General features: G+C 36.3%; 1 protein-coding gene across 9 annotated transcripts in view; it reads right to left on the bottom strand.

The window, feature by feature from the left end:
• The window catches only part of QKI (QKI, KH domain containing RNA binding), a 156,625-nt gene that overhangs the window by 95,987 nt on the left and 37,584 nt on the right, over positions 1-23,054 (bottom strand). For all 9 annotated transcript variants that reach the window (XR_008971890.1, XM_057406918.1, XM_057406919.1 and 6 more), the window contains exon 2: positions 19,689-19,831. Coding sequence is in view for 8 of the 9 variants with exons in the window: in XM_057406918.1 (XP_057262901.1) it covers positions 19,689-19,831 (143 nt within the window). In the remaining variant the exon portion in view is untranslated. The remainder of the gene's footprint in view (positions 1-19,688; positions 19,832-23,054) is intronic.

Below are 23,054 nucleotides of genomic sequence, written 5' to 3'. Positions count from 1 at the left end.
AAATAGAAAACCTTGGATATATTTCATGCCTTGTTAAGTATTTCCAGTGATTCAACACCAGTCATCACAACAGACTACAGCTACACAGCTTTTGTTTAAGAGCAGTAAGAAGAACTACTACCAAATAAAAACAAGTGCATCATATACACAGCTTACTCAGTGACCACACCACAGATAAACTGAAAACAAAGGATGAGAAGTTTACGTATGCAGCCACTTGTACAAATTTAAGAAATCAAGTGGGAAAGGTATAATGTTTGAGGAATGAAAAAAATGTTGAAATTACAAAATCTTTCACTAACTGCATTAACATGCATTTTGAGGATTAAATATAACCTAGCAGAATTTGGCAAGGGCTGTGCACAGGTAAGAAAACCAGACTTACCTGATGAGATTTTACAGGGGAGAGGAGGCTGACAAAGCAGATGGCATTATCATTGCCCAATACAGTGAACCCAGATAAAAGTAACCACATACAGAAGTTAATTTTTACCTACAAACTAGCTTTAGGTAGTTGTCAAGAATGCTAGTGACAACAATGAAGTTGTTTCCTGAAGTCTCTTCCAAAAACACCTACTGCAGACAACAATGCATGAGAAACATTCCCTCCACCCCTTAATGCAACATGGTTTCTATGTGAAATAACCAAGCAAATGCCAAAGTACATATGTAGTGAATAACAGCATGACACGTATAATCTGCTTATGTCAAATATATCCACTTATATTTGCTGGGTGTATGTGACATATGCCATTGTAATCATAGAATCACAGAATCATAGAATAGTTAGTTGGAAATGACCTTAAGATCATTAAGTTCCAAACCATCTCACCCAAGGCTTCGTCCAACCTGGTCTTTAACACTGCCAGGGATGGAGCATTCACAGCTTCCCTGGGCAACCTATTCCAGTGCCTCACACCCTAACAGGAAAGAATTTCCTCCTTATATCCAATCTAAACTTCCCCTGTTTAAGTTTGAACCCGTTACCCCTTGTCCTATCACTACAGTCCCTAATGAAGAGTCCCTCCCCAGCATAGCTATAGGCCCCCTCCAGATACTGGAAGGCTGCTATGAGGTCTCCACGCAGCCTTCTCTTCTCCAGGCTGACAATATAATCAAAACTAAATGAGACCTTATGAAGCATTTAAAGTGATGAAGTTTATGAGTAAATTAGAAATGCTGTGCTGTAAGAAACACATAAATTACGAAACGAAATAGTCTCTTTGCCACTTAAAGCACAAAACCAAAACCACTGAAGTACAGGAGAACAAAACACAGAATAACAACCTTCAGAAAGTTAGGATTTGTCATATTTGCAATTATGTACTTCTCTGCTGGATAAACAAAACCAAAACCTCTAGCACACCATTTGAAATACTTTCAAGATTACGTCAAGTGTCAGAAATTTAATCCCTGGCATCTAATAAAACTGTCATTACTGCTGAAACTATTTAAAGTGGCTTGAATTCTCTGAAATTTCAGTTGTCACAAAGAAAAGAGCAAAATCTGTATCACTGATGAAAAAGTGAGATAGGAAAACATTTTTCTTCTTAGTTTAGTAAATGGCCAAACAATTTTCAGTGGATCTGTCATTCACTAAAACAAGTTCCATTTTTATTTAGTATGCTGTATACTTTTTCAGCCCGGGTTATGATAATCCCATTTCAAAGTCAAAGGCAGAGAGTAACTCATCTTGTTACAGGCAAGGATTGACATTTATTATGGGTGAAGACAGGCTTAGTCTTGTTCCAAAACTTCTGTAAATAACATTTATGCAAAAATAAAAGATACAAATGTAATTGTAATATATTACTAAACATACAGTATATTTGCAGCAGGAGAACCAAGTTAATGCTCTGGTTTAAAGACTTCATTATATAAAAATATCAGCATCCAGCGGAATATGAAAATGACACATTATCACAGAGATTTTGGGCATAACACATCTCAAAGGCTACAATGAAAAACTCACCCAGTTACGGAATGAATGAGTTCTCTCCATACAAATACCTACATCTATTGCTCTTTCACAGCTCAACATTTAACTTGGGCATTACATAATGCAGTTATTAGTGTATCAGTAATCCTGGTAACAAATTACTTCAGATGGGGGGGACGGGGGGGACGGTGTAATTAAATACTTTGAGTAGAACTTCTTAAGTCAATTACAACAGTAGAGATTCCATGCGATCTCCAAAATGCAAAAAGATCTCCAGAAAGTTTTTCAAGCTCACTAGGCAAGCACTATTTGGGGCAGGGGAAAACACCTTAATTCTCAGTTCCAAGCACTGGGGTATTTATGTTGCATGGCATGCATGAGTCAGCTCTGCTTCGTGTCGTTTAACCTTCAACTCACCTCATCTAGAAAGCCAGTAAAAAATGGCATCAGTACAATTCAGACACTGAATAGTTAACATTATGTTCTGAATTAAAATATCTTCAATGAACATGCAGTGAGACAGTTGGCTAAGCAAAACTGAGCATTACATTTAGAATGTTGGTCAGTTAGTAAACAAACCTTGCCTATACAAAGGCTGCACACAACCTTTTAATAAGAAATGTTGACACAGACACTTATCTGTGTTTTCCAGTAAAGCTTTAACAGTAAGAAAGTAAAGAATCCATGATGAACAGCAGCACCTTGCTCTCCCTGTGATGTCCTTTTGGACATCAGCAATACATGCTTTTGTGATTTCAAGGATGGATTACCACATTAAACAGTATGGTCTACCTTAAGATTTATTACTTTCTTATTAGTAAAGTTCTCTGAGTAACATTTAACAGGTGGCACAATAAGAACTTCTAGGAATTTTTAATATTAAAAACCTTTTGTATTTATAATTTTCATTTTCTAAAACTAAATTCTTTTAGTTACAAGAATGACAAGTATTAAATTTTCCAAAGGGTAACCCTGAGCCCTACTCGACTATAAAGTTATTTTTGGTAGTACCTATATTCTAGCAATGTAACATTATTTAACAAATTTGAAACTGCATCAAACAGCATTCTGGATTATTTCAAAATAATCATCACACCATGAAATTTCTTATAGAAAACTGAGGTTTTAATTGGGCAATAGATTTTAATAAATATATTGCTTGTTTCAATAAAAACTAAATTGGTTTTATGAAGCAGTAATGTACAGTTTAAACCCCAAGACAGCACAGCCATATTAAAGAACATAATAATCTTAAAATCATCCACGTATTCCATTTAAAGACACCACAATTCTGCAAGGTTAGTTTTATTGCTAGACTTGACTTGTCAATTACCAGATTATTTATATTTGTTCCCGACTGAGCACAGTATCAGTCACTAGTGATCATTCAAAAAGCTCAGAATCTTTATCTGATCACTCCAGCTGTAATCTAGACAAACAAGATTATCCATGTGACGTCAATAAAATATAGTTTTTACTCAGCAGACTGAATCCTAATGCTTAAAATGCTCCTTAAAAAAAAAGGCATTTAAAAGTATAGCTGTGATTTAGAATGAATTACTAAATCCTTTAAATCCACATTATTCACCTCTAATAACCTCTGTGCTGAAGGCTTTGAGAGCTTGTTTAACTGACAAACAGCTTTACAAACCCCATGTAAATACAATGGATCAGATCTATAAAAAAGGGGTGGGGGTGGGGAGAAGGGAAGGGTGGAAAAACAAAACCCTACACCAGAAGCTACCCTTTCAAGTCATTCTAATAATGGTGATAGAGCTTTCTTTATCAAAGAAAAAAGAAATCCCAGAGCACAGATACTTTTTTTTTTTACCAAGTAACATTCTGAAGTATACAGCCTTTTTTCTCTGAATTCTTAACTTGCATTTTATAAGAGAACCTGAGTATTCAAATTAAATATTTTGCGTTTCAATCAGACGGCCAAATTTTTTAACACAATGTTATTATAGGTAGAAATTTATCTTAACGTTTAATTTTTAGCACAGAAATTCTAATACACATGGCAGAACGTCAGCAATAGCTAAACCTAGCTAACTGAATGCATTACAACTAGGCAGAGAAGTCAACATACACTTTCATCACCTGTTTGAACTAGGTATCTGTCAGAACTTATTATCAAAATGTAGCCATAAGAATTCAAGATGAATTCCTGTACATCCAAAAATCCAAATATTCAAAATATATTTCTCTTTTTAACTAGTGTACCAATGTAATTTTCATCCAGACATGCAACCATGGAATATAACAGTCTTCCCAGAAAATTTACTTTCAGTTTCCCTGGGAGAAAGATTCCAACTGTTTTTTTTTTAAACACCATGTGTCCATGTGTTGTCAAAGGTGGGAAAGCTGAAAAAATATTTTTATATGTCAACGCAAAGAGAGTACCTTTACTCCCAAAAGCAGTTTTGCCTGATTAGCTACTGAAGAGCTAACATCATTTTTTCACAGATTTTGATGAATTTGAAGGTCCCTGTACCTAACAGCATACCAAAAATGTATTAGATTTGAAAAATTACCACATCTAACCGATATTCAATTTAGTTTTCTAAAGTTAAGAAGTACGTATTTACGCCAAGACATTTATCATTTAGTTTAAAATTAAGTGATTACTAAGGAGCTTTACTGTCCTAGGATTGTGTAAGGCATTTTTATTTTTTTCATTTTTTTCTGTAGTAAAATTATACTTTTATCGTATAATTTTGGCATTATATAATACAACCTTCAGATGGAAGCCAGAAAGTAAAAGAAACCCAGTGGAAGATGTCTTTTTTTTTGTGAAAACTAATGACACAGCACTGCCATAAAGACCTTGCATGATATTGTCAAAAGAGTGAAGGAACTTTAAAACACTGCATAAGTTGTACTTCTTAAGTTGCTTTAAATAGAAGCAGTGGAAGTTAGATAAATGGACTAGGAAGTTTGACAGAACTGATTTAAGAGTAAGTTTTAAATTACTGACCTCTAACAGGAAACTATGAAAGCTGTGAGCCTTTGTCTTTTACTGTACAGAATTAGATTATCTGGAAAAAAACTAATACCGTAAACAATCAGCACTTGCATCGGGTAGAAGGAAATGGAGGTAAGTTTATTAAATTCACTACAGTTTTGCGAATTTATTCTGATATTTTTGTGCTATGTATCACATCGGTAGTACTTGCATTGACCTAAAAAACTTACAGAAATCAAAACGGAGATCAGCAAAGGCCTGTAGCTAATTTAAAAGGTAGCCAGCACTTCATAAACGGTATCACATACCAAATGCAAGAAAATTACTATATAGCTCCACAGCTATAAATCTCACTGTAGAGGTATATAATAAACCAAATCTGACTAAACACAATACATCAAATTCCCTGAGCAAAGAAGCTCAAATCTCTCTAATCTCCTTTACTCGAGGCCTGAAAACCATCTGATGTATCATCATACTACGTACGTGCAGTTCACCTGAATTTCCTCAAATCCATTTTTCCCCTCCACGTAGAACACATACAAAGACAATAAATCCAACTCAAGTAAGACTATCTCAAACTGATAGAAACCCAGCCTGACAGTACTATTGTTACAAGCACAAGCTGCTCGGATCATGGGGAAAAAAAAAAAAAAAAATCCAGCTCTTAACATGAAGACAAATGAGCCCCGTCTGTCATTGGCGCAGTCTTCTGCAAAATGCCAGTAAGCTCCTGGGCTACACCTCCCTTCTACGAACACTCCAACAGACCTTAAGGAAGGACACATAGCAGCTCCTCCTAAAAGGAGAGTATCTGGAATTTCCCGATCTTTTCCCACTGTTTTAGATTATGCTGCTGCACAAGGAGCCTGTCCACATTTAAGAGGGGAAGAAAAAATAGCAAAAAGCCCTCTCCACTAAAGGCTTTTAGGCTGGAGTACAGTTTCCCTCTTTTTAGCCCACTGCTTCTTTTAGGAAAGGCCAGGTCCATTCCTTATCACCTGTTAAGCCCAACAGAGGACAGCCTCTAGGGTGCCATACCAACAGACACTTACTAAAGATGTGAGAGAGGACAGAAAGGCTTGTTCATTACTAGTTTACTTATTGAGGAGCCATAATTGAGATTTTGCTCTTCACTGCTCTCTGGGTCAACTGACAGCTGTAAGCCAAGAGAAAGAATCAAATCTAGGTCAAAAACTAAGTTCCTGAGAAGAAACAGCAGAAACCTTGATCAACAAGAAGCAGTAAACAGTAACAAGGCAGAACTGATCTTCCAGCTCAGGTGCTGGAGTAATTTCAAACTTGTATTCTAACAGCCTTCCCTCCGTGTTGGAGAACCGGATGTAGTTATAAAGTTATGTATAAAATATGAGGCTTTTATGCAATTTTTCCAACATTATCTTTCATTTTGTAAAGACCTCAAATATAAAATCACATTTTTAAACCACATGATACTTTTCCACATCTCTAACAAAGGAAGGATTAAGATACCACCCAAAAGCACTCATGCTTTCACCCATTACAAAAAAAAGCATTTTTTAAGTATTTTAAGTATTAAATGGTAAGATACTTAAGCATCAAAATGTTTCCAAAGAGTCCCACTAAGGAGTGAGAGAATGTCAAAAGATCATTAATGTAACATCACCAACAAACTGCTTGAATCAAAAATAAGTACTTTTTTTGGACAGCAACTTAAGTATGCATTTCTTTTCGCAATGAATGAGCCATGGAAAACTGCAAAGTTTTAGACTAATTTGATAACACTATTTATATCAAATCAAGAATTTAATGTTACTAATAAAAGCACTCTTTCAAAGTTTGCCCTTCCAAACTCTTTAACCTTCCCTGTCATTTAGGCTGACTGATAAGCCACCAGCTGTTTCTTTTTCTTCCTCGTGATACAATGCATTCTCTTCCTTTTTAAGGCTAGTATATCCAAGCAAGAAACAGCAGGACTTAAGCCAGCTGCTAGAATGTCACAAATCTATATATTTAGCTCCCATCTCATTTATTGCCATTCCTCAGCGTCAGCCATTTAACGACCCTTTTGCTCCAGACTGCTGACATTCCTCACTGAGCTGACAACACCGCAGACTGATCAGCAGCCAGGAGGTACAAGAACACACAACAACAAAGCCAGACCTCATCTGTTATTAAAGACAAAAGCCATGCCTCGTCAAACATACCCAAGGTGAAAAACGTTTTGGGTTTTAGTCACATCACTGTCATTCCCTCCATGACCCTTCCCCCCAGTTCCTGATCTCATTTTTGCTGTTTATAAATTGTGTAGTTGTTTATGCAAATACTAACTTTATAACTTTAGTGATGCAGCAATTTGTCTTTTACCATATTTAATGAGCGCTGTTCTGTCTTCATCTAACAGGACAGAAAACCTCCCATCATATTATATTTATTTGCATTATTTGCTTCATTTGTACCTTCTCAATGCTTTTCATACATACTAATACAAACAGTACATTAAAGTCATATTTGCTTTCATTTTAAGACTGTTTTATCCATTAACCCTTTTCCTGTTGCCACAGGAAATCTTAATATGTTAGTTTAGATTCCAAGTCAAATAACTATAAAATAATATCCCTCAAAATGAATTTTATGCTACATGTTCTGTTCATGTAAAAACACTAATCTAATTACGGTCATATTTTGGAAATAATTGGATTTTAAATTGCTTAGAATTATCAGTGAGTGAGAAAGCTGTAAAGATAGACAAATTAACAATTTCATGGTTTTAAAATAGGAATCTCTTTTATCATTAGAGGCCCATTCGCAATCATTTAAAGGCCCACAGTACAGTTTGATAGCTCCCTTCTTTAAATGGTCATAAAAACCTTTAAACAGTAACTGAAAGATTGTTAACAGAAAACTCTTTCAGGGAATCAGATCCAGTGACCAATCTAATGGTAGGCATGCTTAAGTGAGATAGTGAATAATCTGTTTCATCCTATTCACTAAAATGAGGTTTCCAGAACAGCGACATCAGTTTCAATAACACCAGGAGTAAAACTGTTCAATTCCATGCTCTACTTGGGAATCATGACACATTTATCTAGAGAATTAACAAGTTGTGCTGTGTGTAAATCGGTCTCCCAAAAAAATCTAATTGTAGGTTCCAGCAGTGCCCTCTAAACCTCACAGTTCACATTAAGCTCACATTCCAGTAACAAAGAATCCTCAGGATATACAGTCCATCAACTAATTTCCATAACAATACCTTTTAATTACATGTGACTACATGTGACATTACCCAAGGCACTTAAAGTTGGCAAATTTGCTGTAAACGACTTCCAATTTTCAGTAATTAAAAGTGAGAAAGATATGTTTAAATTGGAGCATTATTACAGATGGTGACACTGTTGTTACAAAAACTCTACAGAAATGGAAATTCTTATACTTAAGGGACACCATCCCCTTTTTTCCAAAATTATCTGAGAAATGAAGTCACTCTTCCTCTCAGGAAAAGGAAGGGCTGACCACGAAACAGGCTTTGAGGTTATATTTAGGTTCATGCAAAGAAGAGGTCCTCAGTAACCATTTCATCTTACTAGTTACTGCAACTTTGGACAAACTTCTGCATAACCTTTCAGGCAACAAATGTTATGCTGAATTACTCAGTGTTTTATAATAAAACAGATTTATTAGTCACCTTGAAAAGTGGGAGGAAACACGGAAATTACACACTTCTAGATCAGAAGACCCTAAAAGCTTTTTTCCTCCAGAACAGCACTCGGCCAAGCAAAAGTTTCATAAAAAACAAAAGGGTAAAGCACCACACCAAGCAACACAGCAAATAAACCCATGGTAAAGATGCATAGCATTGTTTTGTGGACAACATAAACATGCTTTGCATTCATGTGACTGTTTTTAATTACCTCAATCACTGACTAAAGCATAATTTATAATCACAATCAGTATTAGATAATTTTTGCTTTGCTCCTCTACTTTTACACACATTCAAGTACTGGTAACATAACTGCAACCTGATTCATAGAATTAAATTGTATAGTACAAAAAATTGTGGTTTCTGTGAATTCATGGGGGTGGGAGGGTAGCAAAATTCTGTGGGAGGGTATCAAAATTCTTACCTACTTTGAGACAAATCAACTTTTGAAATACTTATTTATATCTTTAAATATACTGGATCAGCTCCAAGTATTTCAGCAATCAGAAGTACAAAAACTTCATGATTTAAACAAAGGATGATAATGCTTAAACAAAGGAGCTTTGTACATTGCAACTGATTTCTATGTACATAGTTTGCACTGCATCAGGTTTATCAGGAATTCATTTACTACACTAGGTCTAGAACTTCTTGACATGAAAATACTGAAAACACATCACAAAGTAATTTTCAATTGTTTCATCAAAACAAAAGAAGTCTCCCTCCCAAAAGTTTCGAAAAAAACAGTAGGGTTATGTAATTGTTATCTACAGATCAAGCAGTAGAATGCTTTAACCGGTGTAACAGAAAAAAAGGCTACTAATTTTCAGTCTACTTGCTGTTGTCCAATTATTTCTTCTAAGAAAATCACTAACATGTTTTTCAATGTTGACCACGTTTAAAATGAAAAACTAAACAATTCCATTCAGCTTCTGAAAAGGCTGTTACAGAAGAGTTCAATACACACATACAGCTGCCAGAATCAGTAATTCTTGCAAAATTCAAGTCTAGAACTGCAAACAGGTCAGAAATGCAAAAGGTATCTCAAAGTACAACCCTCTAAATACTTAGTGCTTTATGCCTAATCCACCTTGTTTGCTTTAAATGACTTATTCAAGGTCAGGCTGGACTAAGCCTTGGGTAGTATGGTTTAGTGTGAGGTGTCCCTGCCCATGGCAGGGGGTTGGAACTCGATGATCTTAAGGTCCTTTCCAGCCCTAACTATTCTATGATTCGATGACTCCTGCTAAAAGCTTTAAATTACCAAAGCTCTACAGATAGAGCTCTGTGCTCCATCTGTAAGAAAGTAACATATAAAGAGAAAAAAAAAAACAAACAAAACCAAAAGCACCTGACACACCTTAAAAAGCCCACTGTTCAGGAGCATTTAAGGCTACAAGTCTCAGGACATATGTACTATAGAGTTACGTGCTTCAGCCAGCATCATGAAGTACAGAGCAGTAGCATTACAGTCTAGTATTACAGTAATAATAGCACCTTTGGATGTCATATTGAATGTATTATTCTAAACATTTACAACACTACTAAAATAGCACCACATCAACAATTACTGTATTCAGGCTTCATTTCTGACTAGATTTTGCCTTTTATCCAGGGACTTAAAGTAAGGAGACAGACAGTGAGACATTACTATGTTGAAGAGTTCTGTGATGACCACCACCACACCGCAGTCACTGCAATAGAAGAGGAACTACCTCATATTTATTACAGGAAAAAAGGCGTAAGAGTTGTTATAAAGCTTTGAGATGCTCTTCAGGTTCACATGCCAATCTACCTGTCTGTAGTAACATGTATCCTAAACTACCTTCCAGCCCTATTGAATGCTACCAGAGTTCCAGGTCCCTTGTTCAGCTTGCCTATCTGCCTTCTCTGTGAAGAAACTGAAATCCTTCAGAAAGCATCACAAGCCCTTTTTTACAACTTTCTAGGTCTCAAAGACATTTCTGCTTGTAAAGGAGGGGAAAAAAAAAAGGCAAAATATTTTGGTCAAATTAACTCAAAAAACTGTGAAGAGCCCAAAACCCAAGAAGTATTATTTTAGTATTTGTGTTGAGAGACACCAACCGTGCTTTATTTTAAAAAGCGAATGTCACCTTAAAACTGATAGTAGTCAAATACAGTCAAATGAGTTCAAAATATAAAATTCAAATTATTAGGTTAAACGCTATGACCCATAAGCTTAATACATTAATTTGAATAATATATTATCATCAGCACTTAAAATACATTAACAAGATAACAGCTGGTCATTTCTACTGATCACAGTCAGTTTGGACCAGCATTACAGAAATATTTATTTCATGCAGCATTCAAATTTTTAGACCACTTGTACTTGGTGGAGGAAAAAAAAAATTACAAGAAACTGCTGCATACTTACGACAACTTTAAATCATAATTCAGTTATCTTCCCAAAGCAAGCATCCCTGACAACAGGGCAAAGCCCTTAGTGACCTCTGAAACTACAGATCGTAATGTTTGTAACAAAACTGAACTTGAATTTTTAGGTCAAAATAATTCCCGCTATCTCTGGTTACTACTGCTGTTTACAAACCACATAGCTGAAAGAGACTGTACAAGCTTATGTCAGGATTTTAAAGAAACAGAAGCTTCTAAAAAAAAAACAACCAAAAAAAACCAAAACAAACAAAAACACACACACAAAAAAAACAAAACAAATAAATAAAACAAACAAACGAAAAAACATTAATCAATCTAAGCAACTTAATTTTAAGTGTTGGGTGGATGAATGTGCACCATTATAACAGGTGCATAAGCCTTCCCAAAAGACAGCATATACTATGCTATATGTAAGAGACAAGTAAAATGAGTGCAATTAAAGGGCAAAAAGGAACTGGCTGCTCATCAACCAGCATTATTTTGTTTAAAATGTTGAGTGTACATGAAAAGAACAGTGCACACTGTTTCAAATAAGTGTAGTAAATTTCAAATCAGTAGGAAATCAGCATCTTCACAGAATTCTACTATTTTACATTGCTCTTAAAAAAAAGAAACATCTAAAAGCTTAGAAATGCTAATTAATATTATGCCAAAGTAACTGAAATGAACAACTGTGTCCAACTATTGTTCTTACCAGCTTTAAGAAACAGCACAGGCTAATTGAATAAATTGAGCAGATCCATACAACAACAGATGAACACCTACTAGCTACACAATCACAGAATCTCCTATGCAGAGATACCTACTGAGGTAGCATTTGTGTTTTATTCTAAAGCCAGTGTTCAAAACTAAGGCAGGTAAGCAATAGTTCCTACGCTATGAAACAAAACACAGAAGAAGGAAAGATCTGAACAGAAAAAGCTTACTCCTATTCTTCTGAATTATGGATTAAATGCAAATCAGAAGTGAAGGCTATAAACGCAACATCACACTGAAGACCTTTCCTTGACTAGTGATGCACACTTTATTAATGAGTTCAAAATTTCAGAAACAGCAGAACCTAAAAGCAGCACACCTCAAAAAAAAAAAAAATCCTCTTGCTAAAAAGCACCTTTTTTGTTTGTTTTCTTAATCAATATGCACCCCCAAGGCTTGTGGGCAGACTTACTCTAGTAAAAAACAACAGACCTTTTAGTACTGAGGACACACAAACTGTTTTTTACCTGAGTGCATAGTTTTAGGAGAGATACAAGGAAAACATAATATGGCTGGTATTTTGACAGGCGCTCAAAACTACTTCTAATAGCAATTCAGGATGGGGGTCAGTGCCTTCTTATCCTGGCAAAACATGGAGCAAGCATCATTAGTGAAGACTTGCATTTCACTGATCTGCCTTATATGAAGTTACAGAACTCATGTTGTCCTCTGACAATAAAGTGTTGAGTTACTTTTGCAAGGGCAACTAAGTGCATAAAAATCTGAGCGTGTAAACAGAAATACCTAAGCTACAGAGCTCCTAAAAAGGAAGAAATACCTAATAGGCCAGTTAAAAGGACCACCTGATATGATGCGGGGTAGACAAGGTGGGAGAAATAAAAAAGTTTTAAAGGTCTCCTCTCTTAACTAACCAGAGGAAAAAAAAGTTTAAAATCGTCTTAAATCACAAGAAATACTGTATGTCCTACCTCCAGTTAGTTCAGCAGGTATACCCAAGTGCACCTGACCTATATATACCAGGGAGCCAAAATGTTGTGCTGAAGCTCTCTGTATAAAACCTTTATTTATTGATTTACTGCAATAAACATCTGAAAGAACAGATTGAAAAAAAAAGAAAATCAAAATCAATATTTTACGATCTCTCTGCCCCACAACTGACATTTCATTATTTGTATTTGCACACAACTCTCCGGTATTCCATCATACAAGAGCTACTGCACAAGGTAAGGAGAAGTTCTGAGAGAAAACAGTTCAGCAAAAGGAAGTGTAGACAAACTGCCACAGCAGAGCTATCCAAGTTAACCACTTTTAGTAAGATTAATTTATTCTAGCTAAAATTGTTTGTATTCCATTCACAGAAAAACAACAGGCATCTACAAACTGTTAAGATGTACTTTTTAGCCTAAGGTTCTGCTACACTTGGCTTCCCCTCAGTCTTCCTCATCCCGAAGGTGCCCAAATGCCTAGCGCTAGCTGTTACTGTCAAATTAAAGGACTCATACCCATAACGAGTCATACCAGTATAGTGACTAAACAAGAGAAGTAATCCACTTTCTACTAGAAGTGTCATATACATGCTGGGCATCACTAAAAGCCTAATCCTGTGATGTTAATTTGAAGAAGTTATTAACACATGCATCACCATAACAAACTGGTATCCTAAAAAGTATGTTCAACTTGTGTATCAGTACCAGATGCAAATCATTTCTTCTCCGATTTCCAAATTTTCTTTAAAAAAATATCACAGGAAACATTATCCCTAGCTGAAGGAAGGGCTATTTACACAGTCTTTACTTGCCTTACCTCCACCTTGCCTCCTTCCTCCCTTTTTCTCTAATTCTTACTTACATACATACAAAGCAGAATATCTGCAAATAGTTAAAGAGCAAAATTTGAAAGTAAGCATGAAACAGGAATAAGAATATTAACAGATAAATGATTAAGTAATCATCTGTCTAAATGACACTCAATGCTTGAAGAGTTAAATAGGGAAGAAATAACTCTCATTATGAGATACAAAGTTCATCAGTACTGCTGAACTGATGCTGAGCCTGGAAGATCACTGTCAGAGACTAAAGAATGGGGTATTTATCTCCAATATATTCTAGACTGTCTTCCACACTTCTGTCTCTGAGGACAAACATGCTCTGAAGATTTCACAGGGTTATTTCTGAATGAAATTATGGCAACGTATGTCATCTTTCAGCAAGGTGCTACAAACGACAACAATAAAAAAAAAAACCAACAACCTACTGAGTGTGAACCAGAGCTCAAAAACAACTTATCTTTCTAAAGGTGAATCAGGTGGCCAGTAACAGAAGGATATCCACAAAACATTAGACAGAAAGGTAAAAAAAAGACTGACAGAAATATTTAGGTATGTCTCTGTTTCATTACCATCTAAATAAAGGGAATCTTTCTCAATAAATCCATTTCCTTACCACTTGCAATAAGAGTGTGCAAAGCCTCTCATATATATAAAGTTCAAATGCCTAATTAACTTTTTTGCCTCAAATATTTTTCCAAATATCTCATTCGGACTGGAAATGAGTAATCACACTATTTTAGTTCTTTCATATACGTTTGTACTTGTATCCATTGCTGACTTTTTGCCAAATCTGCCTTCAGCCCTGTTGGTACTCTGCAGCTCAAATTTATTTACAGGGACCAGCTATATTCTGTCTTTGATTCCTACTGCAAGGGTAAACAAGGCCAGCTCTTTTAGCCTCCTTCTCTGTTTACCACTAGGGAATGAAGAGCTTAAGTAAAAGAATCAGAACAATAAATAAAGATGATGTTATCATTTTCCTAATCCACATTAGGGATGATAAACTCTGATATTACCCAATTGAAAAAGGATTTAAATGTTTTGTCAGTAAGTTCCCCATAGTAAAATGAATCCCTGTGTTCATCATTCTGTTGTACTAATTAAAGAGTTTTAACTAAAATGGTCAAAAAGTATGCACAAGCTGTTTATCACTGCTGGCCTTTGAGCTTCAGTATACTCAAAGGACATGCTACTTTAGATGCAATAATTACTGAGTTCTTATATTTTTACTGAAGAGGCACAGAAGAGTTCCAACAGAGAATTTCACATTAATCAGAGCTAATAGGGTACTTATTAATAATAAAGCCATGATTGTAATAGAAAAAAAAATTTATTCAGTCTAACATTGGTAGGTACTAATTCAAGAAACTGTTTAAATTGATATCAGACAAACTTTAGTCTCAGCTCTTTAGAGAAATTCAGGAAAATTAATCATTTATCTGAAGCATAAGAAATGCTAAAGACAATATATTAAGTATTCACCCACAAACAATGGCATATCCTCTATTCTTCTGCTTCCTAAGAGCTCAATCATCTCAACTTTTTATACTCTGACAGAAGGTATTTTTCCATGAACTGGAAATGCCTTCAAACTTTAGCTGTAGAGAGAACACATTTTTAACTGAAGGGCAAGTAATGGGCACCTAATGGAATTTCATCTTCCAGGTGCCTTCTGCTCTTCTCTCTCAGGTTTCAGGAGCGCACTTGGTTCACAAAAGTTCAAATCTCAATTTTAAGACTAAAACCTCTGTAAAGGTCTAACACCTTCCCACGGTGCTAGAATAAGCTATACAAATACAACTGCATTACTACAGCTTGCAATGGAAAAACGACGAGACAATAGGCAGAGCACCCCAACAATTATGCATCAGATGCGATTACATAATAATGTTCCTTATTAACATAACATACGAAACAAACACAGTAATTCTCTAGCAAGATTTTTGCATATCTTCCACTTCATAGTACAGAAGTAAAAATGCAGACCCTACAGAGTTAGCATTTAAAATCAACAGGCTGTTTCATACAATTGCTTTTTGTAAGTTCGAACCCCGCATCAGCTATGGTCTTCGAATAAATCTTAGCATAAAAATACTCAGTAAGAACTCAACAATCTAAATTAAGATACTATAGGTGATTATATATATTTTAGTTTTGTAATTGTATTTTATATATTCTTTCCTCTGTGCAGGTATTCAGTTAAACCATAGTATTGAAGTAATGCAGGCTATAAAGATTTACCATTTCATGTATTACACATACATGCATATGTTTATATATACATAAACCAAGTAAGCTTAAACTTATGACAGACCATTATTTTAATGCCTCAATTTAGGATTCTGTGCACAGAATTACACTGAAGTACTATTCAGTATTCACTGCAGTCAATTAATCAATATGCTTACAACTATAAGTCACAGAATCATAAGAATACTTAGGGTTGGAAAGGACCTTAAGATCATCTAGTTCCAACCCCCCTGCCACAGGCAGGGATGCCTCACACTAAACCATCTCACCCAAGGATCTGTCCAACCTGGCCTTGAACACCACCAGGGATCCAGCATTCACAACCTCCCTGGGCAACCTATTCCAGGGCCTCACCACCTAACAGGAAAGCATTTCCTCCTTATATCCAATCTAAACTTCCCCTGTTTAAGTTTTAACCCATTACCCATTGTCCTGTCACTACAGCCTCTAGAGTCCCTCCCCAGCATCCCCGTAGTCCCCCTTCAGATACTGGAAGGCTGCTATGAGGTCTCCACACAGCCTTCTCTTCTCCAGGCTCAACAGCCCCAACTTTCTCAGCCTATCTTTATACGGGAGGTGCTCCAGTCCCCTGATCATCCTCGTGGCCCTTCCAACAGTTCCGTGTCCTTTTTATGTTGAGGACACCAGAACTGCACACAATACTCCAGAGTAGAAGGGCAGGATTACCTCCTTTGACCTGCTGGTCACACTCCTTTTGGTGCAGCCCAGGATACGGTTGGCTTTCTGGGCTGTGAGTGCACACTAAAGCTGGCTCATGTTCATTTTCTCATCGACCAAGACCCCCAGGTCCTTCTCCACAGGGCTGCTCTGAATCTCTTCTCTGCCCAACCTGTAGCTGTGCCTGGGATTGCTCCGACCCAGGTGTAGGACCTTGCACTTGGCATGGTTAAACTTCATGAGGCTGGCAACAGCCCACCTCACAAGCATGTCAAGGTCTGTCTGGATGGCATTCCTTCCCTTCAGCATATCAAGCGAACCACACAGCTTGGTGTCATCGGCAAACTTGCTGAGAGTGCACTCAATCCCACTGCCCATGCCACTGACAAAGGTGTTGAACAAGACCGGTCCCAACACCTATCCCTGAGGAACACCACTTGTTAGTGGTCACCAGCTGGACACTGAGCTAAGTCAAAGAATAAAAGTTTATTAGAACATTATTTCTAAAAATATTGCTAAATCTAAATTAGAAAACAGCTTCTGGTCACCCTTCTTTGCGTAATATTTAATTTTATCCATCTTTATGCCTTTGTAAGGCAGACAAGATTGTCAGAAGAGAATGACAACAACAGAAAGAATTAACTGGATTTATTTGACACTCACTGTGATAGTGGGCACAGCATGTCTTCCCTGTATCTGATAACAAATCAATTGCTAGATATGAGTAAGAAGTTTCACATAACTCTGTGATTACAATTAAATTATCTTTACAGGCAAAATTAAACATTAAAAGTGAAATTTACAGACAAGTAGCAATCACTGTAGTCCAGACCTTCTGAATGCTGTACAAGCCTGAATGCAAAGCAGATTATTTAATTTCTAACTTGGAGACAGATGTAACTTGGAGACAGATCTTTCCTTTTTGTATGTAGTGGTATATTCTAGCTTCTTTACTAATTACTGAGGATGTGCAGATCCCATTATGGGATCTACAAAGAAATACAGAGAACATGTGGACAAGCAGGAGCACAAGGAGAACACTGGGCTTGGCTCCTCAATGAAGCTTGAATTGCCAAGTACCACCAGAATGGTAGAAGCTGTACATTTTCTAGCAAACATTTTACATCATCTCACAAGAACCAACTATCATTTTATTCTAGGTCACATGTATACAAATCTAAATCTCTCCAACTTCTGAAGTTGTAAAAGTTTATTGAAATAAATTAGTGACCACTTCAAGAGCATTTTTCTGAATGCACACAAAGACCTAATATTAGCTAAGAAATCGTACACCCTGTTACACAAGTGCTTTGACCATAAGTACAGACAAACTCTCCTGCTTATTTACACTATACTTAATTATTAACTGGCAGTGAAGAGCGAAGTTACACCATGTTTGATTTCTAGAAGAAAAGCTTAATAATAATTATAGGAAATCCAATCCCTTTTCCTTCCTCCTATCTCATGATTCTGGTACAGCAAGCATCAAGTTCCGTAAAAACTACAACTGATAACTAAGGCAACTCCTTGCAAGGATGCATTGTCAAATTATAAACCCAAAGATTTCAACAACTAAGCTATGTTTTAAAAAGCCAATAAGCAATGTAACTCTAAGGTATATACAGATATTTAAGTACAGAGCTACTTGTATCGCTTTATGGCACAACTGATAGCAAAGTTCACAGAATCACAGAACAGTTTGGGTTGGAAGGGACCTTAAAGCTCATCTAGTTCCAACCCCCCTGCCATGAGCAGGGACATATTTCAGAAGACTACACTGCTCAAAGCCCCCTCCAACCTGGTCTTGAACATTGCCAGTGATGGAGCACCCACAGTATCTCAGGGCAACCTTTTCCTCTCAAAAATATGTAATACCATGGAGTTTCAGAAGAATCTATTATTTTTTGCTGTGAAGATATGTATGCATGTGCTTGTGTACATATAGGTATGTATATATGTATATGCATTACTTAATTTTGAAGAAAAACGAAAGGGGAAGGAGATGAAATTCTCTGAATACTTTCCTCTGTACAGGTATTTTAACCCAAAAGCATCAAAACAGCTTTGTGAATGCTGAAAAGGGAGAAGAGACATTCATTTAATTCTTCTGTTCTGAATAATGACTTGCACTCAATTTTCTTAATGGAGTATGGCATGATATTTTATGGTATGGAGTATTCCTTTGGTTAGTTTGGGTCAGCTGTCCTGGCTGTGCTCCCTCCTGGCTTCTTGTGCCCCCCCTTTTCCCTGGCAGAGCATGAGAGACCTAAAAAGTTCATCATAGGTCTTATCAACATTATTCTCATACTAAATCTAAAACAAAGCACTATACCAGCTACTAGGAAGAAAATAAACTATATCTCAGCTGAAACCAGGATAAATAATAAAATCCAATTTGGAGAGCTTAATTTTATTAATGATCCAAAGAAAAGCCACAGAGATACACAAGTGTTATTTCAATTTTTTGCTGTTCTGTACTTTCTTCCTCTTTATACCACTTCAATGTGCAAATGCCTCACTTGGACTGTGCACTCCTCCACTGCAGAAGGACATCTAAAATATTAGGGAGGAATAACACTATTATTTTCTTTATTGTTGGACTATTTTCTTATGAGTTGTTTTAAGAAACCATTCAGACCACACGACTTCTGAATAGTTCTTCTAGTGAAATGAAACCCTTCTCCCTTCAAAAGTTAGGTGTACAATAGAAGAGAACACCCATGCAAGCAAAGAGCTCTGATTAAGAAGGAAGGGATGGATAAGGGACTGCACCACCAACAAAACCAAATAAACAACCACCCCAGTAAAAAACACTAACTGAAATTAAGTACAGTCTCCAAAGATCTCCACAGAGTATTTAAGGATTCTTTAACTGACTTTTAGAGAGACTGTAAGAGGAAAAAAAAGTAGTCCCGAAAAGTACTTCCCTCCTAAAACTCTACTATACAGTGTCTCAGGACAAACAGTACTTAAAGATAATTCAGACCTTAGATGTACAGCTTCATAATCCATACTAGTTCGGTATTTAACACAACCTTCTTCCACTCACACGCACTACAAATCAAGCCACCAACCAGAACATACACTGCATTCCTAACAAGTATCTCATCAAAAGCAATTCAGTGTGATCCAAGGGTAGCATCACATGAAATTTACATTTAAAGACGACCACAAGGATCAAAAAATAATTTAGGGACTAAAAAGATATACTTACATCTGGATATTCTTTTACAGGCACATATAGTTTCTCTTGTAACTGTACAATAGGTCCCACAGCATCTGGTAATTCTGCACTTCTCTTCTCCGTACTACCATTTAATGTGTCGTTATACATGTCTTTCCGTACTCTGCTAATTTCTGTGGGGGGAAAAATGTATATTAGGTATTAAATACAGTAACAGATTATAATCTAGCATGACAGTCTTCCTCTAATCTTTCCCCAATCTTAATGTCACTTTCTTCCTCTCTACATAAGCATCATGGTAGCTTGAAAGAAAAAAAAAAAAAATCTACTCTGGTTTTGTTTCGTTTTTTTTTGTGATTTCAGGGCTTTTTGTTTGTCTTCTTGTTTTGGGGTTTGGAGGTTTTTTTGGGAAAAGGGGATGTGACATTTTGGGGTTTTAACTGCACCACAAATACCTTATTTCTATAAATCTGCTGCCTATTTATACTGTTTATGAAATTCAGGTGTTTAGATAAACATTATATGCAGCTCCTTAGAACTTATACAAGATTGTTCACATCATTTAAAAGGTGTATAAAACCAGTTTTTTTGCAATTTTTATAACAAAGCTTCTAGAAAGCAAAAAAAACCCCCAAACTAGAAATCTATGCCTAACAAAAAATACAAAAAGCATCTATACTATCTGCTAGTTATAAGATTAACTATAGCATTTGGAAATGAAATGGTGCACCGTTTAGCAGTGAGGAATCTGCCAACTCAAGGGTGCAGTTACTGAGTACACAGTGACCAAAAAAAGTAAATTTGGTTCTACTGACTACCTCCCAAGAGATAATGAAAAAATGGAGACAAGTATGGCATCAAAGACCTAGGCAACCTCTATATACACCCGAAAGTCCTTCTACTTCATTGTAAAGTAACAAAAACTCCTTGACAGCACCAGGGAATATCACAAACAGGTGCTTAACTACTGTTTCTATCAATGACACCTGTATTACCCACACCAATTTACTTGCAAGAGGGAGTTGAGTAGCTATAAACAAAGAAGTTCAAAATGGATAATCTGATTCAAATCCAGGTTTCTTTCACTAAACTGCAACAAACCAAGAACTGACACAATGTTTTCTCTTATTTTAGGCTATACTTCATTTCTTGGTGCTCCAAGAAAAAAAAAAAATTAAATTTCATAATTCATGGAATCCCTACTTGCATAAAATGCTATTAATAAGTTTATTCAAGTATCACTAGGTATTACTTAAGTGTATTAACCAAGCTGCCAAGTGAAAAGTAACATTTAAACAGCATTGTTCTCAAAGCATTAAATCTTACAATACTGTGGGCTGTGCAGCAAAAACATGGATCAGTAAGTCCAGTTTTTACTTCAAAATTGCTACACCTGCTTTCAAAATTTTCAGCACTGAAGTGAAACTGAAACATAAATTTTATGCTTTCATCTGACCACAGGAAGCCACAGACACAAGAAGTCACACAAAACTGTAGCAGCAAACAAGAGATTAAAATAACTTATGTTTCATAACCTATTTCTCTTCTGGAAAATCATTTTAGCTGAGATTTCACCACTTGAAAAGCTAGGGGAAGAGAGAAAGCATCAGAAATGACAAACGTCCGAAATGCAGCAGACTTAATTTTCAACTGAGTTAGTCTGAATTAGCTCTAACAAACTTACTCTGCATACTCAAGAACAAGTTGTTTCTCTACTGGCAACTGATATACTCAATCATGTACACTATATAATAATCTGGTGGCTAACACCCGTTTTGAATGGAGAACACAAATATCATCATCACGTAATCACAGCACAAGAAAAAAATCCACAGCTGCTTCTACACTGACAATTTTGGCAACAGGCACAAAATCCTCAGAACTACAAGCAGTTATTTATACTGGCTTCAGTATATAAAGAATTTTTTTAGCACATCTCTTTGAACAAATATTATCTTTTGGCACACTTTGTTTCCTTTTCATTCTCTTCAGATTTTCTATTAACTTAGGCTACACTGAAACAAGCTAAGGCAGTCTGCAGAAGAACTGAAGCATAAGGAGCAACACGGTCATTTTTATTTATATTTGGAAGCTACAGAGTAGCTGCCCCAAAAAATTCATTTTAAACTGTATCTTTCATGTAGAATAGAATCACTAACATTAGATACCTTAGTTTTCACAGAAGAAGAATACTCATTTTCATCTTTCCCTTCAAATACTCATACATCACATTCATGGCAGCGTAGAACCAAACATTCAGAACACACGTGGATGAGCATGATGAGCTGATTTGAGGACTACCAATGAATTACAGCTTGTGTGAAACCTAAGCCACCTATCATGCCTCAAATGTTGCGTAGAATGGAGACGCCTACCAACTTAGGATATTCTACTCCACTACAGGACCAGACACACAGAATTTAGTTTTCATTGCATATGTAGGATTTTATCTTCTCTCCCTACATTCAAGCCATTGGTAACACTGACAAACATCAGGACAGCATCAGCCAGCTACATCAACGCAGTGTTATCATCAGCTCCTCAAGTGCTACCGTTTCTTCTGCTTCTTGGCAGTTTAACTTCTCTTATCTCACGTATCTTACCCAAGAACTCAAGAGAAACACTCAGAAGCAACAGGTGATGTAACAAGCATGTATTCGCAGTTTAACTGTCAATGAGGTCTCCAAACTCGTCTACTATACAAGCCTCTCCTTTCACTTATCTTCTATTTAGCAGTACTGAAGGACTACTGATCACATGTCCAGATCACCCATTCTCTCACTTCAAACTACAGATAGAACACAACTCATCTTTCTTTCCAATCTGTTAGCACAGCCAGCCACAAGCACTCTTCAAAATACACAACTTTTGAAGCTACTTAATACGCATCCTGGGTTTTTCCAGATTCTGCTGAATCTTTTTTACATGTCTTCAAGATTACTCTTTTCTTCTATGACTAACAATAATTTTCTTAGACACCTGCTTCTTGCTTTATCACACCTCTGGTGTTCGCAACAAGACTGCATATAGAAGTATTGAATTTTGATCACACTTTTACCATCCCCATTATGCCAAATGCAACCTTATAGTCTCTTGAGTATCTTGCAACTCTGCCACTCACTTTAAGCAATATTACAGGTATCTACAGAAGTATCTGCTACTGTATTTCCAGCACCTCCCTCAAGAGCTTATCATGACTGCAGGAAGACTCCAGAAAGCCTCACCAGCAGCGTATTACAAAAACTCTAATTTCCTTTCACCTCTATCAAGTACCCATTTTATTAGGTTCTGAAATACTTAAAAATACTTTAAAATACTTGAAAATCTGAGGCCAGAATTAGTACTGAAGTGAGAAGTTCACATCCTCAAAGCGCACCTTTTTACTTTTTTTACCAT

The sequence above is a fragment of the Pezoporus wallicus genome, unplaced genomic scaffold (genome assembly GCF_028554395.1).
Source record: "Pezoporus wallicus isolate ANWC-B61680 ecotype Strahan unplaced genomic scaffold, APGP_CSIRO_Pwel_v1 scaffold_6362, whole genome shotgun sequence".
Lineage (NCBI taxonomy): Eukaryota > Metazoa > Chordata > Aves > Psittaciformes > Psittacidae > Pezoporus > Pezoporus wallicus.
Note: the sequence above shows the minus strand (reverse complement) of the source record. Positions and strands in the feature narration are given on the sequence as shown.